The sequence below is a fragment of the Rhipicephalus sanguineus genome, chromosome 8 (assembly GCF_013339695.2).
Source record: "Rhipicephalus sanguineus isolate Rsan-2018 chromosome 8, BIME_Rsan_1.4, whole genome shotgun sequence".
Classification (NCBI taxonomy): Eukaryota; Metazoa; Arthropoda; class Arachnida; order Ixodida; family Ixodidae; genus Rhipicephalus; species Rhipicephalus sanguineus.
Genome location: NC_051183.1, coordinates 10,962,913 through 10,982,709, shown reverse-complemented (window position 1 = coordinate 10,982,709; position 19,797 = coordinate 10,962,913). Strand labels below are relative to the sequence as shown.

Sequence of the window (19,797 nt, the reverse complement as noted above, 5' to 3'; positions counted from 1 at the left end):
TTTTTGTTTGAACCGGGTTAAGGACTTAAAGTTAGACTGAGGTAGGCGCGCATGTTCAAAATTGTCTTTTGTCTCTATACGTCTTCTATACGGATACAACTGAAAACGGCCATTGTTATCCAATCACTCGGTCTCCCGATCGCAAAAAATAATTCGCTGTATGTTACACAATACTTTTTGTATCAGCCTTTCTTTTTTCCTTTGTTTTTGCGGCGCTTTCTATATAAGTGTATTCATATGTATTTGAAGACAATGTTTTCAGGAACGTTTTCACATCAGTGCGTTCAACCTAAATAGCGCTATGAATCAACATACTAAAATGACATTCGCAGTTATTGCCATATTCAGTTTTCAATGCGGGATAAGCTTCGCAGGGGGAGTATATTATCCTGAATTGCGAAAGGACCTTGAAACGTATCACGATCCCCACAGGGTAAGCGCCCACTTCGCTATTTTGTTCTTTTTTTTTCTTCTATTTAAGCCTACCACGGACTAATTCGTTGGCCCCGCCAGGAGAGACAGAAATTTTCTGGTTAGCATGCAAATTCTCGCGGTGGTCTAGAAAGGTGTTCGACGACCACGGAATGCCTGGCTTCGAACGGCGTTGATCAACTCCTGCTGACAGGCGTCTGCTAACAACGCATATCAGGCGCTGAGGCGGAACGATTAGCGGCTATGTAAACCAGGCGCAAAAATGACCATGGAATGGAAAAGGCAGGCAAACGCTACACAGAAAAGACTGCCCTGGCAGAATATCGCGCTAAATCTATACATACGCAGCATTGCTTAAGAAGAAATTATGTTTGCTTAAAATAGAAAAGAGCTATTTCGTAACTTCCTTAGATTGAAGCACATCTTATGGTAGTAGTTCGTTCTAATATTTGCAAAGCTCGTGTGGAAAGAGTGTACATGACTATACAGAGTGTACAGTGTAAAATTCAGAATGTTGGATCTAGCACAAAAGCTTACAAGAACGAAGGAGCCCAAAGTAGAAGTGCTCGCTTACAAGTGTTGCCAGTTGGAAACAGCGTGTCAAAAGAAACTTTCTCCGAGGTTGAGAGACATAAGCTAAGCGTTTAGTAAATACCTTCGAGGAAGTTTATATATCGAATCGAAATATGTTCTCTGATCAAAACAGACGTGCCACTGATTCACGTATCACCCCTGACGGGCATTCGCCTATTATCCATTCTTTTTGCAGAAATTAATATCCGCGAATGTTCAATTGTAACCTAATATAAAAGCGGGTGGATTTCCATGAACACACCAGTTTTTTGCATTTGTTTTCCATCGGGATATTCTGCAATTATATAAAACAGCATATTGACCTGTGCGTTTCAAGTCTAGCAATATTTATTAGACCCTCGAGTTGTGAAATGGGGCGTAGTTGCTGGCCTTCTTCTTTATCTCTCTTTATTTGTGTCTTTGCGTTTGTATGACTAATTATAATAAACTATTAGAAACTTCGAAAGCTTATTTTGCAGCGTACGTTCACTTTTCTAATTAATGGTACATTCGGCTGGGCGCTGACCCGCTATCGAACAACAGTGCGGAGCCCGCTCTTGATCCGAGCCAGAGAACGCGTGTCCGAGCCGACCATGCAGCCGCACACCAGAGCAAGCAGAGGCCGGAAGTGTGTGCACGTCACTGCGCTTCCCTTTGCAAGTGAACGAGCCGCGAAGGCGCACCGCGCATGCAGCCGCGGCTGACGTCATGCCAGAACGAAAGCTGGAGCAGTCATACCTCGATCGCTCTCCTAGGTCGGAGTTGAGAGTGCCTCAGAGCTCTAAGCTGGAGCATAGGGCTCGGAAAAAACCAATCGAATGCATCCAGTCAAAGCGCACGATTTAGACAAGTCGAATAGGACGCGCGTCACCAGAGCGCTCTGGAGCGAAGCTTCCATAGAAGCCCATACGTTCAGAAAATGGCTGCTCATCAGCTGCTCGTGGGGCTTAGCGCCATCTGTGTGAGGAGGGAACACTTCCGGCGGAACAAATAATAAAGCGGATGTGACGCAATATCCGGTAAAAAAGTGACGTCATTTTGTTGGCACTAGCGCGAAATTTGACCTCAAAATATTTTTCTTAGGCCCCTGATCGCTAGGGACTCGCGCTACCGCGAGCCGGCAATCCCTTCGCGAATGCGCTTGAAGCCAACGCTAGCTAAACTAATATCGACCCGTGACTAAACAGCGGTGTTAAGTGTATACATTCGTGCAATTCGCGTTGGTTTTACCAGGAAACTTTATTCTTTGAGCTTTTATTCTGCGATGCACGGTGCGTGGAGGTGGTGGGTTCGACTCCCACTCGCTTGTTTTTTTAGGTTTTTTTTTTGTGTCGCAGTGCTCGCGTTTCAGCCCTAATAATGATCTGGATATGATCACAGTTTAAAAAAAAAACAATATAAAAGCCAGATTTCGGCCCATAACGGGTGGCCCAGTGTGCAGTGCGCCAGCGTCCAGTGTGCCTCGTGCAGTATGCCAGCGTCCCAGTACCCAGCGCCACACTGGTCCAATAAACAGGTATGGCACTGGGACAGTGCCACTGGGTTTTCCAATAGGGTGTAATAGGGGTTCTTACACGCCACTAACATCCCCCCCCCCCCCCAGGAGGATCTTGACACCTCAAAAAATTATTCCAGACCAACCCACTCCTCTCCTCTCAAATTAGAGGCAGGCATTAAGACGCTCCACGAAGGCACGAAATTCACCCATCGACATCGTTGTCTTTCTGTGTCGCTTATTGCAGCAGTTTTATTTGTCGGTGCTATCTCACTCGAAGCAGTAGGCGACGGACAAACACCACTGGTGCATGTGGAAGCTGCACTATTCCGACGAGGCGTCACACCAGGGGCGTAGCCAGAAATTTTTTTCGGGGGGGGGGGGGGGGGTTCAACCATACTTTATGTATGTTCGTGCGTGCGTTTGTATGTGTGCGTGTATATATACGCAAGCAAAACTGAAAAATTTCGGGGGGGGGGGGGTTTCAACCCCCCGAACCCCCCCCCCCCCTTGGCTACGCCCCTGCGTCACACGCTAACGCCAAGCGAAAGGCTAGGAACGTAACTGTGTCTAGGGTGACTACTCGATGCTAGCGCAGCCAGTAGTAGTAGTAGTACAAACTTTATTGAACTGAAGAGAATTAGGGCGAAGGTGGGTGGGTCCGCTAATCCAGGGCTAGCGCAGCCAGCGCAGCCAGGTTCCTCGCTGGCATCGAGACACTCTAACTGCGTCTTCACCAAGTCACTCCCTATCGGCGCTCATTAGCGTCATGACGCAGTACTTAACTTCACCGCTCTTCAGCGCTCATCCTGTGTGTGTTCTTTTCGTGCGTCCTTTGCACTTGAGCGACGCGCTGGAAATTTAGAGCTGCTTTCCGTTCTTCGCGTTGCATTCCAATTTATTGCTATCGCATTTACTGCTTCGCCGTTGCAGCGAAACTGTGACGTTTTCCCTCGTAGCTGAACATTTGGTTGCTTTTGAAGAAATAAGGCTAGCAACTTACTCTTTTAGCATCTGATGTAGCATAACTGAAAAAGAAAGAACCCTGGCGTAAGGAAACGCAGCCACTGCAGCGAACCAAACAGCCTTCGTGTTGTGTATCACTTCAACGCAAGCAGCTGGGAAAACAAAGCACGGGCCAAGGTCAGGTGATCGCTCTGCCAATCCCTGTGAAGAGATGGTGCGCGCGACCACGCCCTATCTTTCGTCCACGCTTTTAAAGCGCATTCCATTCTTTTTCACGCAAAATCGATGGCTGTGCGCTAGAATCAAGCCGGCGCCATCGGAATCTGGTAGTAGAATGGTCTGCCCTGGCTTCTGAGTCATCGCTTCTGCTGGGTATGTAATTGAGGAAATGAAGTTGATATTTTAAGTGCCCGTTAAAATCATATACTAGGTCTTCATTATCCAAGCCGAAAACCACGTGGGCTCATGTTTCTAACGCACTTCCTGCAGGCCATCAAAGTTAGCTGCGAATATCCGCTCTTTTCATTGGCCATTAGCGATAAGCGATTTCCGCCTCGTTTTTTTTTTTTCGTGAAGAGTAGTTCATACTGTAATTTTTCATTATTTTAAGTTGCCTGTGACAACGAGATCGTATATTCTGTGAGATCGAGAAAGGACCCCACAGTGTTGACTTCGTAAAGGTGCGAGCGTGACCGCTTCTCATTAGAGATGTTCTTCCAATTATTTGTCTTGTTACTGGTAGATCTTCGGCCGGCGTCATCGCAAAAGTTCTTCTATCCTGAACTACGAAGCGACCTTCAGGGATATCAAGATTTCAGCAGAGTGAGTGCTCAGGACATTTCTTTTTTGTTGTATCTTGACGACAAGTGTGTTGCTTTGTCGTCGCTACTATGAACGATATGCTTTTTAAATAATTTTTGCATTTTTTTACCAGTGCTACCCCGATGTCGGAAAATGGTACCTCATGCACAGAAACTACTATTCAGACCCAAATTTTGGCGGAGCGGCAAAGTGCGTGACCTTCGAGAGATATGGATCTTATGAAAACTTTTCAACGCCGGCTGTCTACTCTTTCGGAGGACAAGGCTCGACGTAAGAACATTCAGGATACCAAAAAAAAAAAAACATGGTTGATCCCTCTGTCATAGGAATCGGTATAACACAAAGGGAAACGTGTCTTCACAGACGTTGTTGAGCGTTTGTTGCGCATTTTTTCGCCCCAAGCGCGAAGGAATGAATGCTACAGCATCAAATTGTAATCTTACGCGAAGAACGGCAAGGCGCTCGAAATTTGCAATGCGCTGCTCAAGCAGAAAGGACGCGCGGAACAAACATACACAGGATGAGCGCGAACTGTCACAGTTGTAACTTATTTCTGTGTAAGCAGCGCGCTCCTTTCGCAAAAGCGGCCGCTGCAGTGAGCGAGGTGACCTTCGTGCTCTCAACGGAAACTTTCAGGCAGAGTGCAAGACGTACAAACCACCGAGATCACGAAATAAGCGCCCGCACGAGCGACCACGCCCTGTCGAGGCGCGCGCTAATCCGCGTGGTGGACGACTTTTAAAGCGCGCTCTTCGAGCCCTTCGCGCCATCTCGCTAGTGACAACGAAAACGCGCTGTACCGCCGATCTCTGAGTACCGCCACCGGCAAATGGTGTACATAAATAGCTCGCCGTTAGCATAGCAGAGAACATGCCGTCTGTGGCGGAGTCGTTTCGCACTGCGCGCTGGCGATCGAGAGGTCGTAAGTTCGACTCCCGGTGACGAAACTTTTTCTTGTTTTCTGTTTGCCTTATGTTAGTCGTTATATTTTACAACGTCATATCCGTGATGGAAATGCGTCAGTGGAGCCGTGGTGGACCCCGGCATAAAACACTTTCGTGTTAAAATCCAATCTGCACATCTAAGGAATTCTGAAAAATCACTGCTGCGCAGTGTTGGCGGTAACACGTTACAAGTAACGGTGTTACAAGTTACTTCTTTTCGAAGGAAAGAAAATGACTTTTAAGGGGTCGTTTTTCTTTGTTAGACACAATATTAATGAGAATTAACAGACAATAATGCCAATGAGAGTATAGGGGCTGTTATTTGTAGCAATTAGGATATAAATGTGAAGACAGTAAAGTGGACGAAAAGATAGCTTGCCGCCGGTAGCGACGGAACTTGCGACCTCCGAAGAACGCGTCCGATGCTCTACCACTGGGCTACGGCGGCGGTCATGCTCTCGTCCACTTTATAGGGTATATATGGGCTAAACCTAGGTGTGTTAGTCAGCTCCGATCGCATCCATGGCGGTGAGTGTGGAACACTATTTTTCTGCCTGTTGGCCTCACGTAGCACGTGATATTTTTACGAGCCGGCAGCTGACCAATAATCTCTCGCATACTACCTGAAGGCATCAAGTCTACCAGAACGAGACCCTCGCTATGAATCGCTATGAATCGGTCCCTGCCGGCGGCAAGTTATCTTTTCGTCCACTTTACTTTCTTCACACTTATATCCTAATTGCTACAAATAACACCCCCTATACTCTCATTGGCATTATTGTCCGTTAATTCTCGTTACTTTTCAAGGTAACTTAGTAATGCACTCGTTACTATTTAGGAACTGTAATGGATAACGTACTTACGTTAACATTTTTCGGTAACGTGAGGTCTCACGTTACTCGTTACTTTTTTTTTTATCCCGGAAGTTTTACACAAAATTCCTTCGTCTCATAGGCGCCACTATGGCAGAGCTCGCCCCCACGTTCTATTGTCGCAGCGGCGTACTCATGCCGGCCCGCCAGGTGTTAAGAATAGACTGTTGGGCGAGTTGGTAATTCATGATGAATGAAAATAGCGCGGAAAAACGTAGGACAAGGCGAAGAAGGCTACAGCACATGCGTTTGTGCTGTAGTCTTCTTCGCCTCGTCCTACGTTTTTTCGCGCCATTTTCATTCATCAGGCGTTAAGAGTACCATCCAATGCGTCCTTCGAGTGCGTATTTAGTGTAGGTGCGGACGTAATCAATAGGAAGAGAGGAAATCTGTCCGATGACACCTTAGAAATGCAGCTGTTGCTTTATTTCTACAAGCTGAGTTATTAGAAAATCCACCTTGCAATAATCTAGCGACAGTTATTAACTTTGTTTTCAATATGAAATTTTCTTCTTTCTATCGGCAACTGCGGGTACACGTTTCTATAGTTACCCAATTTTTCAGCGGACGAGGCTGACCTTGAATACCTTCACATAAACGGTCCCAATTATTCAGGCAAGTGTACAGATTTTTAAAGGGGAAATTACATATGTGTGCAAATCTTTTTTCCCTAAAAGTAAGCTGTTCAAGCATTTCTTAATGACTCTTTGAACATCTGTCTTGTTAGTAGAAGTGCACCATCAGAATTACTGTAAATTTGTTGAGAGTTGTGGTGTTGCTGATAAGAGAGCGTTGATGATAAAATCTAATTTTGTGTTTAACGTCACACTGTGAAAATGGATTTACCATGTGGCACAGAGTTAGCAGCCATCACATGTAACTGTACAGGCGACCTTAGGTCACTCCACTATTGCCAAGCACTGGAGCGGCCGGGGGAGGGGGGAGGTTGCGGGGGTTCAACCTCCCTCCCCCCGTAATCTTTCAATCTTTCATTTGTATATGTACAGGCACGCATAGAAACCACACATAAAGTATGGCTTAACGCCCCCCGCCCCACCCCCGAAAGAAATTTCTCGCTACGCTACTGTTGCCATGGTACGACACATTTTCACATTTTTGCAACCTATTCTCGTTAAATCTGTACTTCGCGCAAGAATTGTCGTTTGTGATAGAAGTTTCGTGTGAATTATAAATATCAGCTTTGTAAAACTGCTATTTGGGGTTCCTACAGTGGAGATGCGGTGAATAAAATTTGACCATAGAGTAACCGCAGAAGTAACGTCTGTTACGTTCTTAGGTAAATTTAACGGTAACGCGTTACCTTTTTTAAGAGGTAAAGTAGGGCGGTAGCGCGTTCCTTTTTTGTTAAGGTAACGAGTAACGTATTTAGTTACTTTTTTTCGGTAACGCCTACCACACTGCTGCTGCGAGATGGTTGTCGGTGTTTGGCGGCTAACATTATATTTTTTAGAGCTTCGCAAATCGACACCATGTGGCGACACCTCCGCATCTAAGACTGGAATTCGTGTGTGTGACGACAGCGTCATGGTGAAGGCACGGCAACCACGACGCCTTGTCGGTGGCGATGTGACAGTACACCAACGATTACATTTTCACTAGGTGCAAATTTGCAAGTACTGCCGTTTAGAAAATACCGTCATGGTATTCAAACGCATTGATCAGATGCCACCATTTAACCACCATGAGCCAACATTAGCCGACATTAGCCATATTTTAGCCAATTTTATCCATTTTTAGCCGCAATTACCCAATACTGCCTGGCATTAGCCTCATACAATGGTCACTAGCCAGCCGGCATTTAGTCAAAATTAACTGACTTTATCCACTGCTGAAAGTATTCGAGTAACCACGGCTTTGGCCAGGACACCAGTCACCGTTAACCGCTGTGCACTATCCACAAGATGGGCCCACCTATTGTAATGCGTAACCCACCGCGGTGTTTTAGTGGCAGTGGTGCTTGACTGCTGACCCGAAGGTCGCGGGATCGAATCCCACCCACGGCAGCCGCATATACATGGAGGTAAAATGCTAGAGGCCTGTGTGCGTAAATTCACGTGCACAGTAAGGAACCCCGGGTGGTCGAAATTTTCGTAGCCCTCCACTACGCCGTCCCTCATAATCTTATCGTGGTTTTAGAACGCAAAATCCTAATAATTATTGTGTTAATTATCATTTTTGTATTGTAATACGTAAAGCATTAGGCCATCGATGATCGGCCAGGCGGACGGAGGCATGAGTAAGTTGCCCAGGAATGCTCACGTATTAAAAGGAGGCGGTGCTAGTCACGTGATCAAACGTAACACATCACGTGGTCGAGCGGCTGTGGTACATGGAATAACGAGGGTAATTGACTCAGCTTATGGTATTTTGCCGAGATGAAGGGGTATAGCACCATCATTGATTGAAGCTACAGCCTCCTGCAGCGGCAAGGTAACACGACAGTTCAATTTCTCCTAACTGCTGCAATAATGAACCGATTCAAAATGCGTTTTTATTAAAATATTTCCTAGACGGTACCTTAGTTTACCCGATGCGTAAGCAAAACTAGCAATCGTACCCGGTGAGGGGCGCATTAAACTACTCTCCTCAACCTTTTTCTCACAGAAAAGGCCAAGTCACTTTCGACCCCGCCCCCTGCTACACGTCTCGAAATAAAGCAAACTTCGAACCGTTCGACGGTGAGTATCTCGCAATTGTGACACAAGAACAACGACTGCAATTGCAGCCACGAAAATAGTAGTAGTAACATCTTTACTAAAATGGCTAACAGAAAAAGGAGAAATGTAGATCTATTGGAAACGAAGGCGGGGGGGGGGGTACTTTTTTATACGTAATTTATTTATTTATTTATTTTTATTGAAAAATACCTTGCAGGCCCGAAGGCATCGAGTAAGTGGGGTTACGAAGAAATCTCACGCTAACTTATAAGGAACAACCCAACAGTGCAAGTTAATAATAACAACGACAAAATTCAGCGCAACAAAACTAACAATGCAGTAATTCATCGTACTTGATCAATTATTTATCAAACATTTATTGATTATTTTCGCCGCTTTGATAGACTGCAAAGGAAGTTTTCAAAATACTCGTAATACAATATTACAGCGTCCGAAATATTCATTTTTCGCTATGTTATCGGAGCAATAGCACAGCAATTTTAAGGTTATTCGTACTTTCTTTTTGTTTTTAGACAGTTCACCCCAAGAAACCTTTTATCTCATCTACATAGAATGTCAAAAGTGCACCATAATGCGACATCCCTACGCTGAGAACGGTGAGCCTGAAAGAACATTGTTATAGTTGGAAAGTGGTGTCCTCTTATGGTCAACAATATTTACTCAATGCTTCTTTATGTCAGCGTCATTAACATGTTTTCAAGTACACCGCGAACTTAATTATGTATTTCGTTGATGGTCTTTGGAAGGAGAATAATCTAAAATATTGTTTCTCGACGTTGCGTCGACATATACTACTGTTTTTTACCATTTCCGTACTTTTCGAGGTCAGTTTCCAACAGTTGAATGTATTGTATGCAATGGATACACCGTGAGGCGCCTTATCATATCGAGGCTAGCCGGTCTCTAAACGTAGGATTTTCCGCCGAAAATTTTTAAACTTCTTTCGCGTTCTTTCTTAGGTATAATTTTTGAAGGTCTGATTAGTAGGCCCCTTGTGTGAGGCAGGGGAAAATGTTGTCATAACATCGCCCCTCACGTTGATAACATAAACCAGAACGAAACTCTCCGCACGCGGAGTGCTTATATTTACCAAAAGCAAAACGATGACTCCTGTAACAGAAAATTTTAGAATAAACTACGTAGGTTAGGTAAACGACCACTATCATTAGCAAACATGTTGGGCCCATGGCCAACAGAAAGCTTTTAAAAACATTGCTGCGCGCATTAACGCAGTTTTGGAGGAAATCCAAAATGTCACAAAGATGCTATACCCGATAAAAATTATTGTACGCATTCTTCTATACGTCCTTCCTGCGAAGCCTTGACCGGGGGAAGATTTCGTAAACTGGGAATCTTTCTTTCTGTGTAATTTCTTTTGTAGCTTTATAGCTAAGAAAACCACGCGAGCTATTTGCAGTTTTTATTTGATGCGTAGTAATTACGAGGTAAACTGAAAATGAATGTTTACGAAAAACAACTTGCCATGGGTGGCGAACAATGGGTAACGGTAAGGTTGTGTGACATCTTGTCAAGACGCTGTTACCGTTTCGTTCCTACCGCAGGGTACGGTTGCACCTACTGGCGTCGCGAAGACACCATGAACGAACCGGCAGACTGCTGCGACTTCATCTACGACGAAAACTGCGGCACAACACCCAAGTACCAGATATACGATGCATCCTGCGGATCTAACGTTTAGTCGAGCTAGTGCTATTAAGTCATCGTTGCGGTTGTGGAGTATTTCCTTAAACTCATAAGCTGTAATCGACTGTCAATGAAAGTGTGAAAGTTCAAGGTGCTGGAGGTATTATACCAAGAAGGTTAAAGGGACCATGACACGCAATTTTCGTGATAACCTGTGTTATGTGTATTAAACCTTTTGTGTTCGCAAACAAGCTGGCGAAATTTTAGCGCATTTGGTCGAGAATTTCATTTACAATTAAATATTTCATAAACAGGCGAACAGCGTGAAAGTCGGGCAACACTGGCACGCTCGCGAGCCGTGGCATAACAAGCTGCTTGCTGTGCGAACGTCTGCATTTCGGCGAACGATCTTGTTCCGCGGTCAGCTGCGCGTGCAATGGAGCCATTTCGGTTTTCTTCAGCTTGGCATTGAAATTAAGGATTTGCAGCGGATGGAACTTTAGTAGAAGATGACTGATCTCCTCCATGCAGCACGCACGCCATGGCAAAATGGCGGTCGCCGGCGGTGGGCGTGGTTTATAGCCGGTGACTTCTAGGACTTATTTTATACTAAAATGTTCTTCTACAGTGTATTTTTTATATATGTATACGTACAATAGACCCTCTACTTCAACTTCTCGCTGAAAACCGCGAATTTTTTTGTGGCCGGGTCATGGGATGGCGCTTAACGCATATCCTTTTGACGTCTTATGGTCCTAGAGTATTTGTGGAGGTTCCTTTAGAAGTAATCCTTTGCTTGCCGTATATATCTCAGATTTACCTCTGACGTTTTCTTACTTTCCTATTTTCTAACTTTCCTTTCAAGTTAATTACCTATTAATATCGTTAAAGTGGCATGCGCTCGACGCCAACCTCGTAGAGCAGATATAATTGTCTAATATTCACCAATATAGCTTTACGTGCGTCCCATTTTCATTATTTGTTTCCACTTTTGTTTGCACATCTAGTAATAGTATCTCTAAAGATGTTATGGACATTAACGTTGTGTCGATAACTCACTTCTTATCCTGAACTTTTTCCTGATGTTTTCAATAAAGTTACGTTAGCGTAAGTGGTATTTTCCTTTGATAAACCACCTTCGGGTGATGGTCTACGTAAGGTCTTCACAACGAAACTAATACAACTAATCCTGAGGGGTAAAATTTATAAATTAGGCGGGATTGTGCGGGCAGATTTTCTCATGAGAACCCAAAGTGCCGCGCCGCAAGCACGCTGTAAATTCTAAGTGAGAATGTCCGCATTTGTCCTCGAGTTTTACGTCAAACTCTCCATGTTGGTTCTGCATTCCTTTACGAGTTGTGGAGCTTTTTGCTGGCGATTGTACTTACGAACATGCCAGCAACTCGGCACTGTTTGATGGAGCTCGCCAAAAACAAGTTCATTCATGGGCCAGGCGCAAGACATTATGATGCATAAGTATTTCGCGAGTTTCGCCTCGTGACTTTCAGCTGCGGATGATCCGGAATGTAGAAATATTTGTGCGTGCTTCCAATGACTTCAGTTCGTACTGTCGTTCATGCCCGCCTAGCTAAACCACAGTTACTGTAGGATCCTCCTGAACGTTCGTCACAGTATACCGAAGCTCCGTGCGTTTATTTATGGAGCGCATATAACGGCGTCACAATGCCCACATAGTGCCACATAATTTCCAGTCTCAGCTCACTTAAGCCTACTAATGAAAAAACAAACATATACGCTACGCGAGTCGAACTGGCCCAGTATTGTTCTGAACCGTGTGCAGCAGGTCGCATTCTTTTTCCATTCCGCCAAGCTGGCTAATAAAACATAATGTTTATTAACTTTATGTTGTAGCCCTTGTTCTGAAACGACGGAATATTTCATATATGTTAAGACAACGGCCAATCCGCCAAGCTGAAAAATTCACAAAGACTGCTTAACGGAGCTTTAGAATAGCAACTCTAACGAGAAGTCTTCGACAGAAAAGTTATAAGGCTTGTTCAGCAACGTCAGATTATGTCATCTATGCTAAGATAACTGCCCAGTTTAATTCTTTCCAAGCTTTTCTTTGCAACGCTAGAAATTTTAAAATTTGGCAGAATCCACGCCTTGTGGGAATCGGTTTCATGCGAAGCAGTCAGCGAGTCTATGCTGCATTTCTTGGCTTTGAGCCAAGCGTTACGAGGTGAATCGACGTGTTTTTGTAAGTGTAAGTGTAAGTGTTTTTGTAAGTGTAGTAGATGTGGTGCATATCGTGGGCTTACCAGGCACGTCGACAACACTGGCGTTTAAAAGGTAACTTATGGTCTGACGTAACGTCAGCACTCACGTTAGAGCACATACGTCAGCATTATAGAAACGAAGTGCACTTTACTGTGCGATTATGTGAATACCATACATAACTTTCGTTAGCGTATTCCTCCGTGGTCGAGCAACGCCTGAATATAGCTTGCTGAATCATAGTAATGCAAATGTAATATTTATTAGACTGCTATAAAAAGTCAGTTTCACCGCAAGAGCGAAGCAATGAATGCGATTGCAACAAATTGGAGTGTTATACACAGGCGTACGCAGGGTTACCCATCAGGGGGTGGCAAAGGTTCATCGCAGCGCCCCCCCCACCCTACTAAGTCAATGTATGTGGCAGATTTTGCGCCCCCCCCCCCTCTTAGGTGACTAGAAGGGTCGATGTACGGGACGGATTTTGCGCCCCCCTCTTAGGTGATTAGGGGGGGCGGTCGCCCCCCCCCCCTGCCCCCCTGTGCGCACGCCTACGGTGTTATACTAAGTGAGGCTGGCAGCTAACTGTTCTGTATCCGATCTCGCGTAACTACAAAACGCTCGTCTAAGAGAATACGGCCGCTCTAGGGAAAGATGGTCTCCGAGGTCACTTCGCCTTGAGAGCGCAGCACGCAGAAGGGTATACGAGCCGCCCACTGTGATGGCTGTCGAGATAGCGCACGCGCCAGCGATCGCGACCGCGCCCTTAGATTCAAAGTTCAAAGTTGCAGCCCGCGCGACAACCCTCCCCACCCCCTCACCCCTCCGAGCTACGGATGGTGCATGCGTTTTTTCATGCTCGTTAAAGACGGGCGGGGCGTTTCCTGTCTGCTTTGACGGCAGGCCTCCCAAGCGGGGTGATGTTATCGCATGCACCCTCCGAGCGACGGAAATGGGCCGGCCCGTTTGATCTCTGCTTCGGCCGCGTTCGTCGCCCCCGCTCGCGCGCTTTTACCCGCGGTAGAACATACGATGCGCGGGGGATCTTATCACTTTGGACTTCATACGGGAGGGGCATGACGGCGACGGCGTCAGCAAAAACCCATCGAGACTGTCCATATAATTGTTATCGCAATAAAAGCGGAGCCAACACTGGAACCACAGCCGTTAGTATGATACTGCCACGCCCACTTCTTGTCTTGTTTTGATGTATTGGGGTTTGACCGGCAGGGACGGTTATCAACGCTCGACGCTGTCCGCGAAGTAGTGTTCTAGAAGCGTCGCGATTGTAGTAGATCGGTTTGTTAAGATTGCGCCCCGCACGCGAATGTTCCAGTTTTGAACGCTGAGACCCTTTCGAAGGTCTCGAGCCAGGTTTCCGGGTCTTCGAATGACGACCCGCGGAAAGTTGGCGGCTCCTTGGGCTGCCGGAGAAGTATCGGCGCAGGCTGCACGGGGTCGGTCATCGTCGCTGCGGTCGGTGTTGGGACCTGGGGCTGCCTGGTGTTTTCGGGAAGGAGCCCGTACTCTGGCTGCAGTCCCTTCTGCCTGCGGCTTGTTCGACGATCCGGGTTTTCTTTGCCGTCGTCCTCCTCGAGGCTTGGGCTTGGGTCAGCGCTTCGCGGGGGCGTCCGGATCATGGAAGAAGCAGCACCTCCACCAGATGTCACGTGGTCGTGACGTCGACGAACACAGCAGTCGGCGTTTGTAGGATGAAACTGTTTATTTGGCCGAACTTGTGGCCGGAAAATGAGAACTAGAACTACAGCAATGCACGCTGTACAATGATAGCGGCGAACAGGGCGTCGTCCGTCGATCAACTGACAAGCGATCAAGCGCGTCGGCTTTTATACAGGCGCTATCGAACTTTCCAGCAATATCGCTGGTGGCGGCGTTATCTCTAGACAAAACTGGAACATTCGCGTGCGGGGCGCAATCTTAACAAACCAATCTACTACAATCGCGACGCTTCTAGAACACTACTTCGCGGACAGCGTCGAGCGTTGATAACCGTCCCTGCCGGTCAAATCCCAATACATCAAAATAAGACAAGAAGTGGGCGTGGCAATACGACGCCTGTATCGTAGGAGTACATAGTGTTTATTGCTTTGCTATAAAAATAGATAGGCAGCACCGCAACCACACTTGACGTTGCACCAACATTACGCCGGCATGGGGTGTTATTCCAAAGCACTTCCTAGACCTGGCGTGGCTCTGTGGTAGAACACCTGACTGCCACTCAGAATGCTTGGCTTCGATTCCTGCTGGGATCCTAATTTTTATTCTTAGCATTCGTCGGGTCAACGCTGCCGATGTCGGTTTTTCTTAGCGCTCTGGCGTTTGAATTACTAATGTATGTTCTCGCCGTTCCTGGGCAGATATAAACTGTCAGTCACCTGTAGCGCATACCCGTACACGGCGGCCCGTGGTAAACGGGTATGTGCCACACGTGACTGGAGGAAAGGGATTGACGACGTACGTGACAGGATTTTCATGTTATTCATGCCACAACCAGACAGTCATATTCGTCAAATCCTCTTGCGCTCCCATGCCACATTCGGTCTACACCAAGTTAAGGAGGCGATCACAAGAGTACCCAGATGTAGGCGGATAGATAGATAGATAGATAGATAGATAGATAGATAGATAGATAGATAGATAGATAGATAGATAGATAGATAGATAGATAGATAGATAGATACGCAGATAGAAACGCTCAAAGTGTCTTGGATCCACTATGAAATGCTTCGAATTTAAAACATACTTGGAGAAGTTAACTGAAACACCCAGTATTGAGCGATTGTAGAACGACAGCTGGCAGTGCCATCGATGCAAGGTAAAAGTACCCATTTAAGTTTTCCATTGTAATCAACAAGAATTTTTCCGTTGCCAAAAGCCCATAAAATCCGCTTTGCCCATAAAAGAATATGTCCGCTTGTTCAGAGAACTTTGCTGATGACGTACGGGCCTTAAAAACTCTGTTTTACTTTTTTTTTATTTCCGGTGTAAATGGAAAATAATTCCAACTGCTCAAACACCACTCCACAAACTGCACATTTTCACTGAAAGGGGTAGAGGCGAACGGTATCTGTGGGAAATTGAACAAAACTCAGGTTCTTGGACATGAAGCGACGCTATCACCACGTTTCTCACGAGACATATATTTCGAAAACTTTCCAGGAGTAATATCTAAAGCAGTAGAATTGTCATCACATAAATATTACTGGCTCTCCTAATTTTAAACTTCACCTTAGTAATCACACTGCTCGAATTTGCTTTTTCAAAGAGTCGCTGCTTTAACATGGTTTTAACTGCCAAGCTGTTAAAACCAGCCGTAAAAATTCTGATGTGCACAAATCTGTGCAAAAACTATCATTATCATGAGCGGATATGTGCCACAGAAGTTGGGCAAATCTCACTACTCACCGCTGGTCCACTAAAAAATGAAGAAGGCAACGGACGGGCGGCAAACACCAATTAAGATTTCTAGACAGACGTAACCAGTAACAGAGAAAAACTTAAATAAACCATCGGGATTAACCCAGTGATAAACACCGCGGCCGCGCGTTTCAGCTTCGCTGAAGCATCTGTACGGAGTGCTTCAGTGGTAAGTACAATGAGAGAATACTAGGCAACGGAAAAGGCCACGGCGGCTGCGAGAAGACCACGAAGCGATCGAAGCCCTACGCCAACGACAACCTGCCCGTAGATCTATGGGAGCTGCGAACGCGCTGTTTCAGCGCGAGTTCCTTTCTCCGGAGATTGGAAATCTGTGTCGTGTCTGTGACTGTCTGTGGTTTAACTCGAACCTCTCTGCACTGAGAAGCAACCTAGAAACAACCTAGTGTCACCTAGCTAAAGCCTAGCAACAGCCTAGAAGCAACCGGATTAGATTTCAGAATCGTCCAGCTTAGCTTTGAAGCCTTGTGCGACTTAGTGCAAGCTTCGCCATTTTTTTTTCTAAGCCTAATTACCCGGCGCTTATAAAGTATGATTCCATACATAATTCATACCCTAGCATTGTTAGACTTCTGTTTGTTTTAAATTAATATGGTTATAAATGCATAAAAATACGATGTATTTAAATTTGTAGCAGAAGCCAGCTCACAATTTCTCAAGCGAAGTGTATTGAACTTTCAAATAGTGAAATTTGGCTGTTCGTGTACGTCAGCAAAAAAAAAAAAAGAACTCAAGGCAAATCGTACGTCATTTCGAGAAAATCAAGGCAGAACGCACTTGAATAGTTCTAATAATAATAATAATTATTCGGGCTTTAGGCCCCAAAACCACGATATTATGAGGAACGCCGCAGTGGAGGGCTGCGGATATTTCGACCATCTCGTGTCCTTTAACCTGCACTTAAATTTACGTACACGGGCCTCTAGCATTTCACCTCCATCGAAATGCGGCCGCGGCGGCCGGGATCCGATCCCACGACCTTCGGATCCGCAGCCGAACACCGTAACCGCTAGAACCCCGTTGCGGTCCACTTGACTAACTCTAAGGTTACAATTAGTAGGTGGTCGAAGGTATATATGAGATTGTCGTCTATCGTTGCCCATCGTCGTCTAACTACTAAACTCGTCTGCCTTAATCTTGATAACCTTGTATTATCCTGGATTGAATGATTTCTGAAAAACTGCTCACAGCACATTGTCATCGACAACACTCAGTCATGAAGTAGTTCTCTCTTGTCAGCTGTATCACAAGGCTCTGGGCTTGGACCTCTTGTGTTTCTTTTCTTTTTCATTTTTGTAAATCACATGCCTAACAACATTTCTTCATCACTCCGGTTATTCGCTTATGACTGCGTCCTGTATCGGCGCACATCCTCCCACAATAACCAGGAAGACTTAAACCACCATTACCACCAGATACACCAGGAAGACTTAAACGAAATTGTAAATTGGTGCTCTCTTTGGCTAATAGCCCTCAACGTTTCTATATACAAGTACACGTGTGTAGTTCGCAAGCGTGTAGTTTTTAACCACCAGCGCCCTCTTAATACTACCGCCCTCACCCAAGTTGACTCCGTCCGTTACCTCGGAGTTACGATCACAAATCACCTCACTAGGTCTGCGCACGTGACAAATATTCTAAAAGAACGCTCTAAATCACTTGGCTTCCTCAAACGATCGCTTTTTCGGTCTCCTATCCCCGTAGGTAAGCTCAGCTGCGAAACGTTCATTCGGACAAAACTTGAGTATGCCTCAGACTTATTGACTCACTGCAGAATCGCACGGCACGTTTTATCCCTTCAAACTATGACTGGCGCAAAAACATAGCTTACATTAAATCATCCCCCAACATACCCAGTCTAACACTTTGTCCTAACATTTCACAACTTTCCGTTTTCCGTTAACTGCAATATAAGTTCCCACACCTCAGAAACACTATTTTTCTTACACCCAACCGCACTTCACACCGTCTTTTTAACGACCTCAGTGTACAAAGCTTGCACGGCACCTCTAAAGCCTGCAATAAATGTTTCTTGTGGACTGCTATTGAATTGTGGAACGCGCTACCTGCAGATATAGTAAACTAACATAATTCCAATAAATTAAGCCACCTACTTTCATGTTTTTTTAACCTTTAATCCGTCACCACAGCACTGTTATTTTAAGTATACCAGTTGTACTGCTTTTGTTGTTTGCTTTTGTACAAATACCAGGAACACTGCCTTTACCAGTAGCATTACCAGTAGCACTGTACCAGTAACACTGCCTTTACGTTTCGCTTTTCGACTTCAAACATGTATACTGTATCTTTTTTACCATGGCACAATAATGACCATATTTCTATTAATGAGGAAAGGGCACATAGACGGGGACGAAGGAAGAACAGATAACGCTGACCCGTCTATGTGCCCCGTATCTTTGCCCCCGTCTACGTGCGCTCTAACCTTTCATGATGCAGCGCCAACTAGCCCACCAAGCCATCCTTCGTGCTACTGGTGCTCTTGTCCTGTATGCGACCTTAAGGAACAATAATTTATGATGATGATCAACTATCATTACGTGGTTGTATTAGTAGTATTACGTATTTGTAATTGTGTTTATCAGTAAATAGTTTAGTATTATTACGTGGTAGAAAATCAGTAAGCGGTTGAAAATATGTATGCCATCAACAGCTACCGGCCGATTGCGAAACACGCTTATGCTAACGCCGTCTTGGAGACGGCTAGGTTTCCTGCAGTCACAATCAACTTAAACAAGGAATAGCTCCAAGTGTTACACTGAACGTTCAGAACAACAGAATGCGATCTCTGTGTGAAATTTGAGCAAGAAGAGCGCGAAAGTGCGTGCCAAATATAGTATATTGAAATTTAAGCGAAATTCGCACGTTCCTTACGCCCGTGTGTTAGACCGCGCGTTTGTGTAGTGTGCGTGTGCAGTTGAAGAATAAAATTTCCTAATATTATCCTTTAATATCTATGACTGAAGGGTAATATGGGCATATAAATGCCGAGAATAAACGTAGGAGACATATTGGTGAGCCTCCTGCTTGCTTTCAGGCAGCTGTATTCGCCAAGAAAAGAACTTCCAACGGCTTCGAACAAACTTTGCAATCACCCATTGACAGAAAAAAAAGAAAACCTCAGACACTGGCGGGGCCGAGGCCATCCTCAGCGCCGATAACGTTGAGGGGTGTTGCTTCTCTTCACTGATCTAGTCACGAAATTCAAAAGGTGTCGTTTTCTCTTTTCTTCTTTTTTTCTTGATTTGTTAGTGCGTCCTAATATATTTTATTCCCGTTACACCCCTTCCCACGCGCTCTAATAAGTGGCTAACCTCCCAGTGTTTCCATCTGTTCCTTGCTTCGCTCATTCATTTGCCACATAGCGTTTGGTGACTGATAGTCGAAGGCCACTGCGTGACCAGCTAGAAGTCGCACGCCTGCTCGTACACGGGATACTTTGGCGTTGAGCCGCAGTTCTCGTCGTAGATGAACTCGCAGCAATCGTTGGGCTCACTGAGAGTGCCCTTGCGTCGCCACAAGGAACAACCAAAGCCTGGAAAGTTCGAAAAGAATAACGAGCGAGCAAAATTGAAACTATGCACAGTATACAAGAATTTTGTATCATTTTTGGATTACGGATCTGCATCTCACAA

The 19,797-nt window shown here is 45.4% G+C and overlaps 1 protein-coding gene across 1 annotated transcript; it reads left to right on the top strand.

Annotated features, from left to right (window-relative positions):
* Positions 1–270: 270 nt before the first annotated feature.
* LOC119401361 (uncharacterized) lies at positions 271–11,531 on the top strand. The gene is made up of 6 exons (XM_037668088.1): positions 271–433; positions 4,209–4,288; positions 4,401–4,558; positions 8,730–8,803; positions 9,316–9,399; positions 10,366–11,531. Exons 3-6 carry the CDS (start codon positions 4,431–4,433, stop codon positions 10,500–10,502), a joined length of 423 nt encoding a protein of 140 aa, XP_037524016.1. The 5' UTR covers positions 271–433; positions 4,209–4,288; positions 4,401–4,430; the 3' UTR covers positions 10,503–11,531.
* The last annotated feature ends 8,266 nt before the right edge of the window (positions 11,532–19,797 follow it).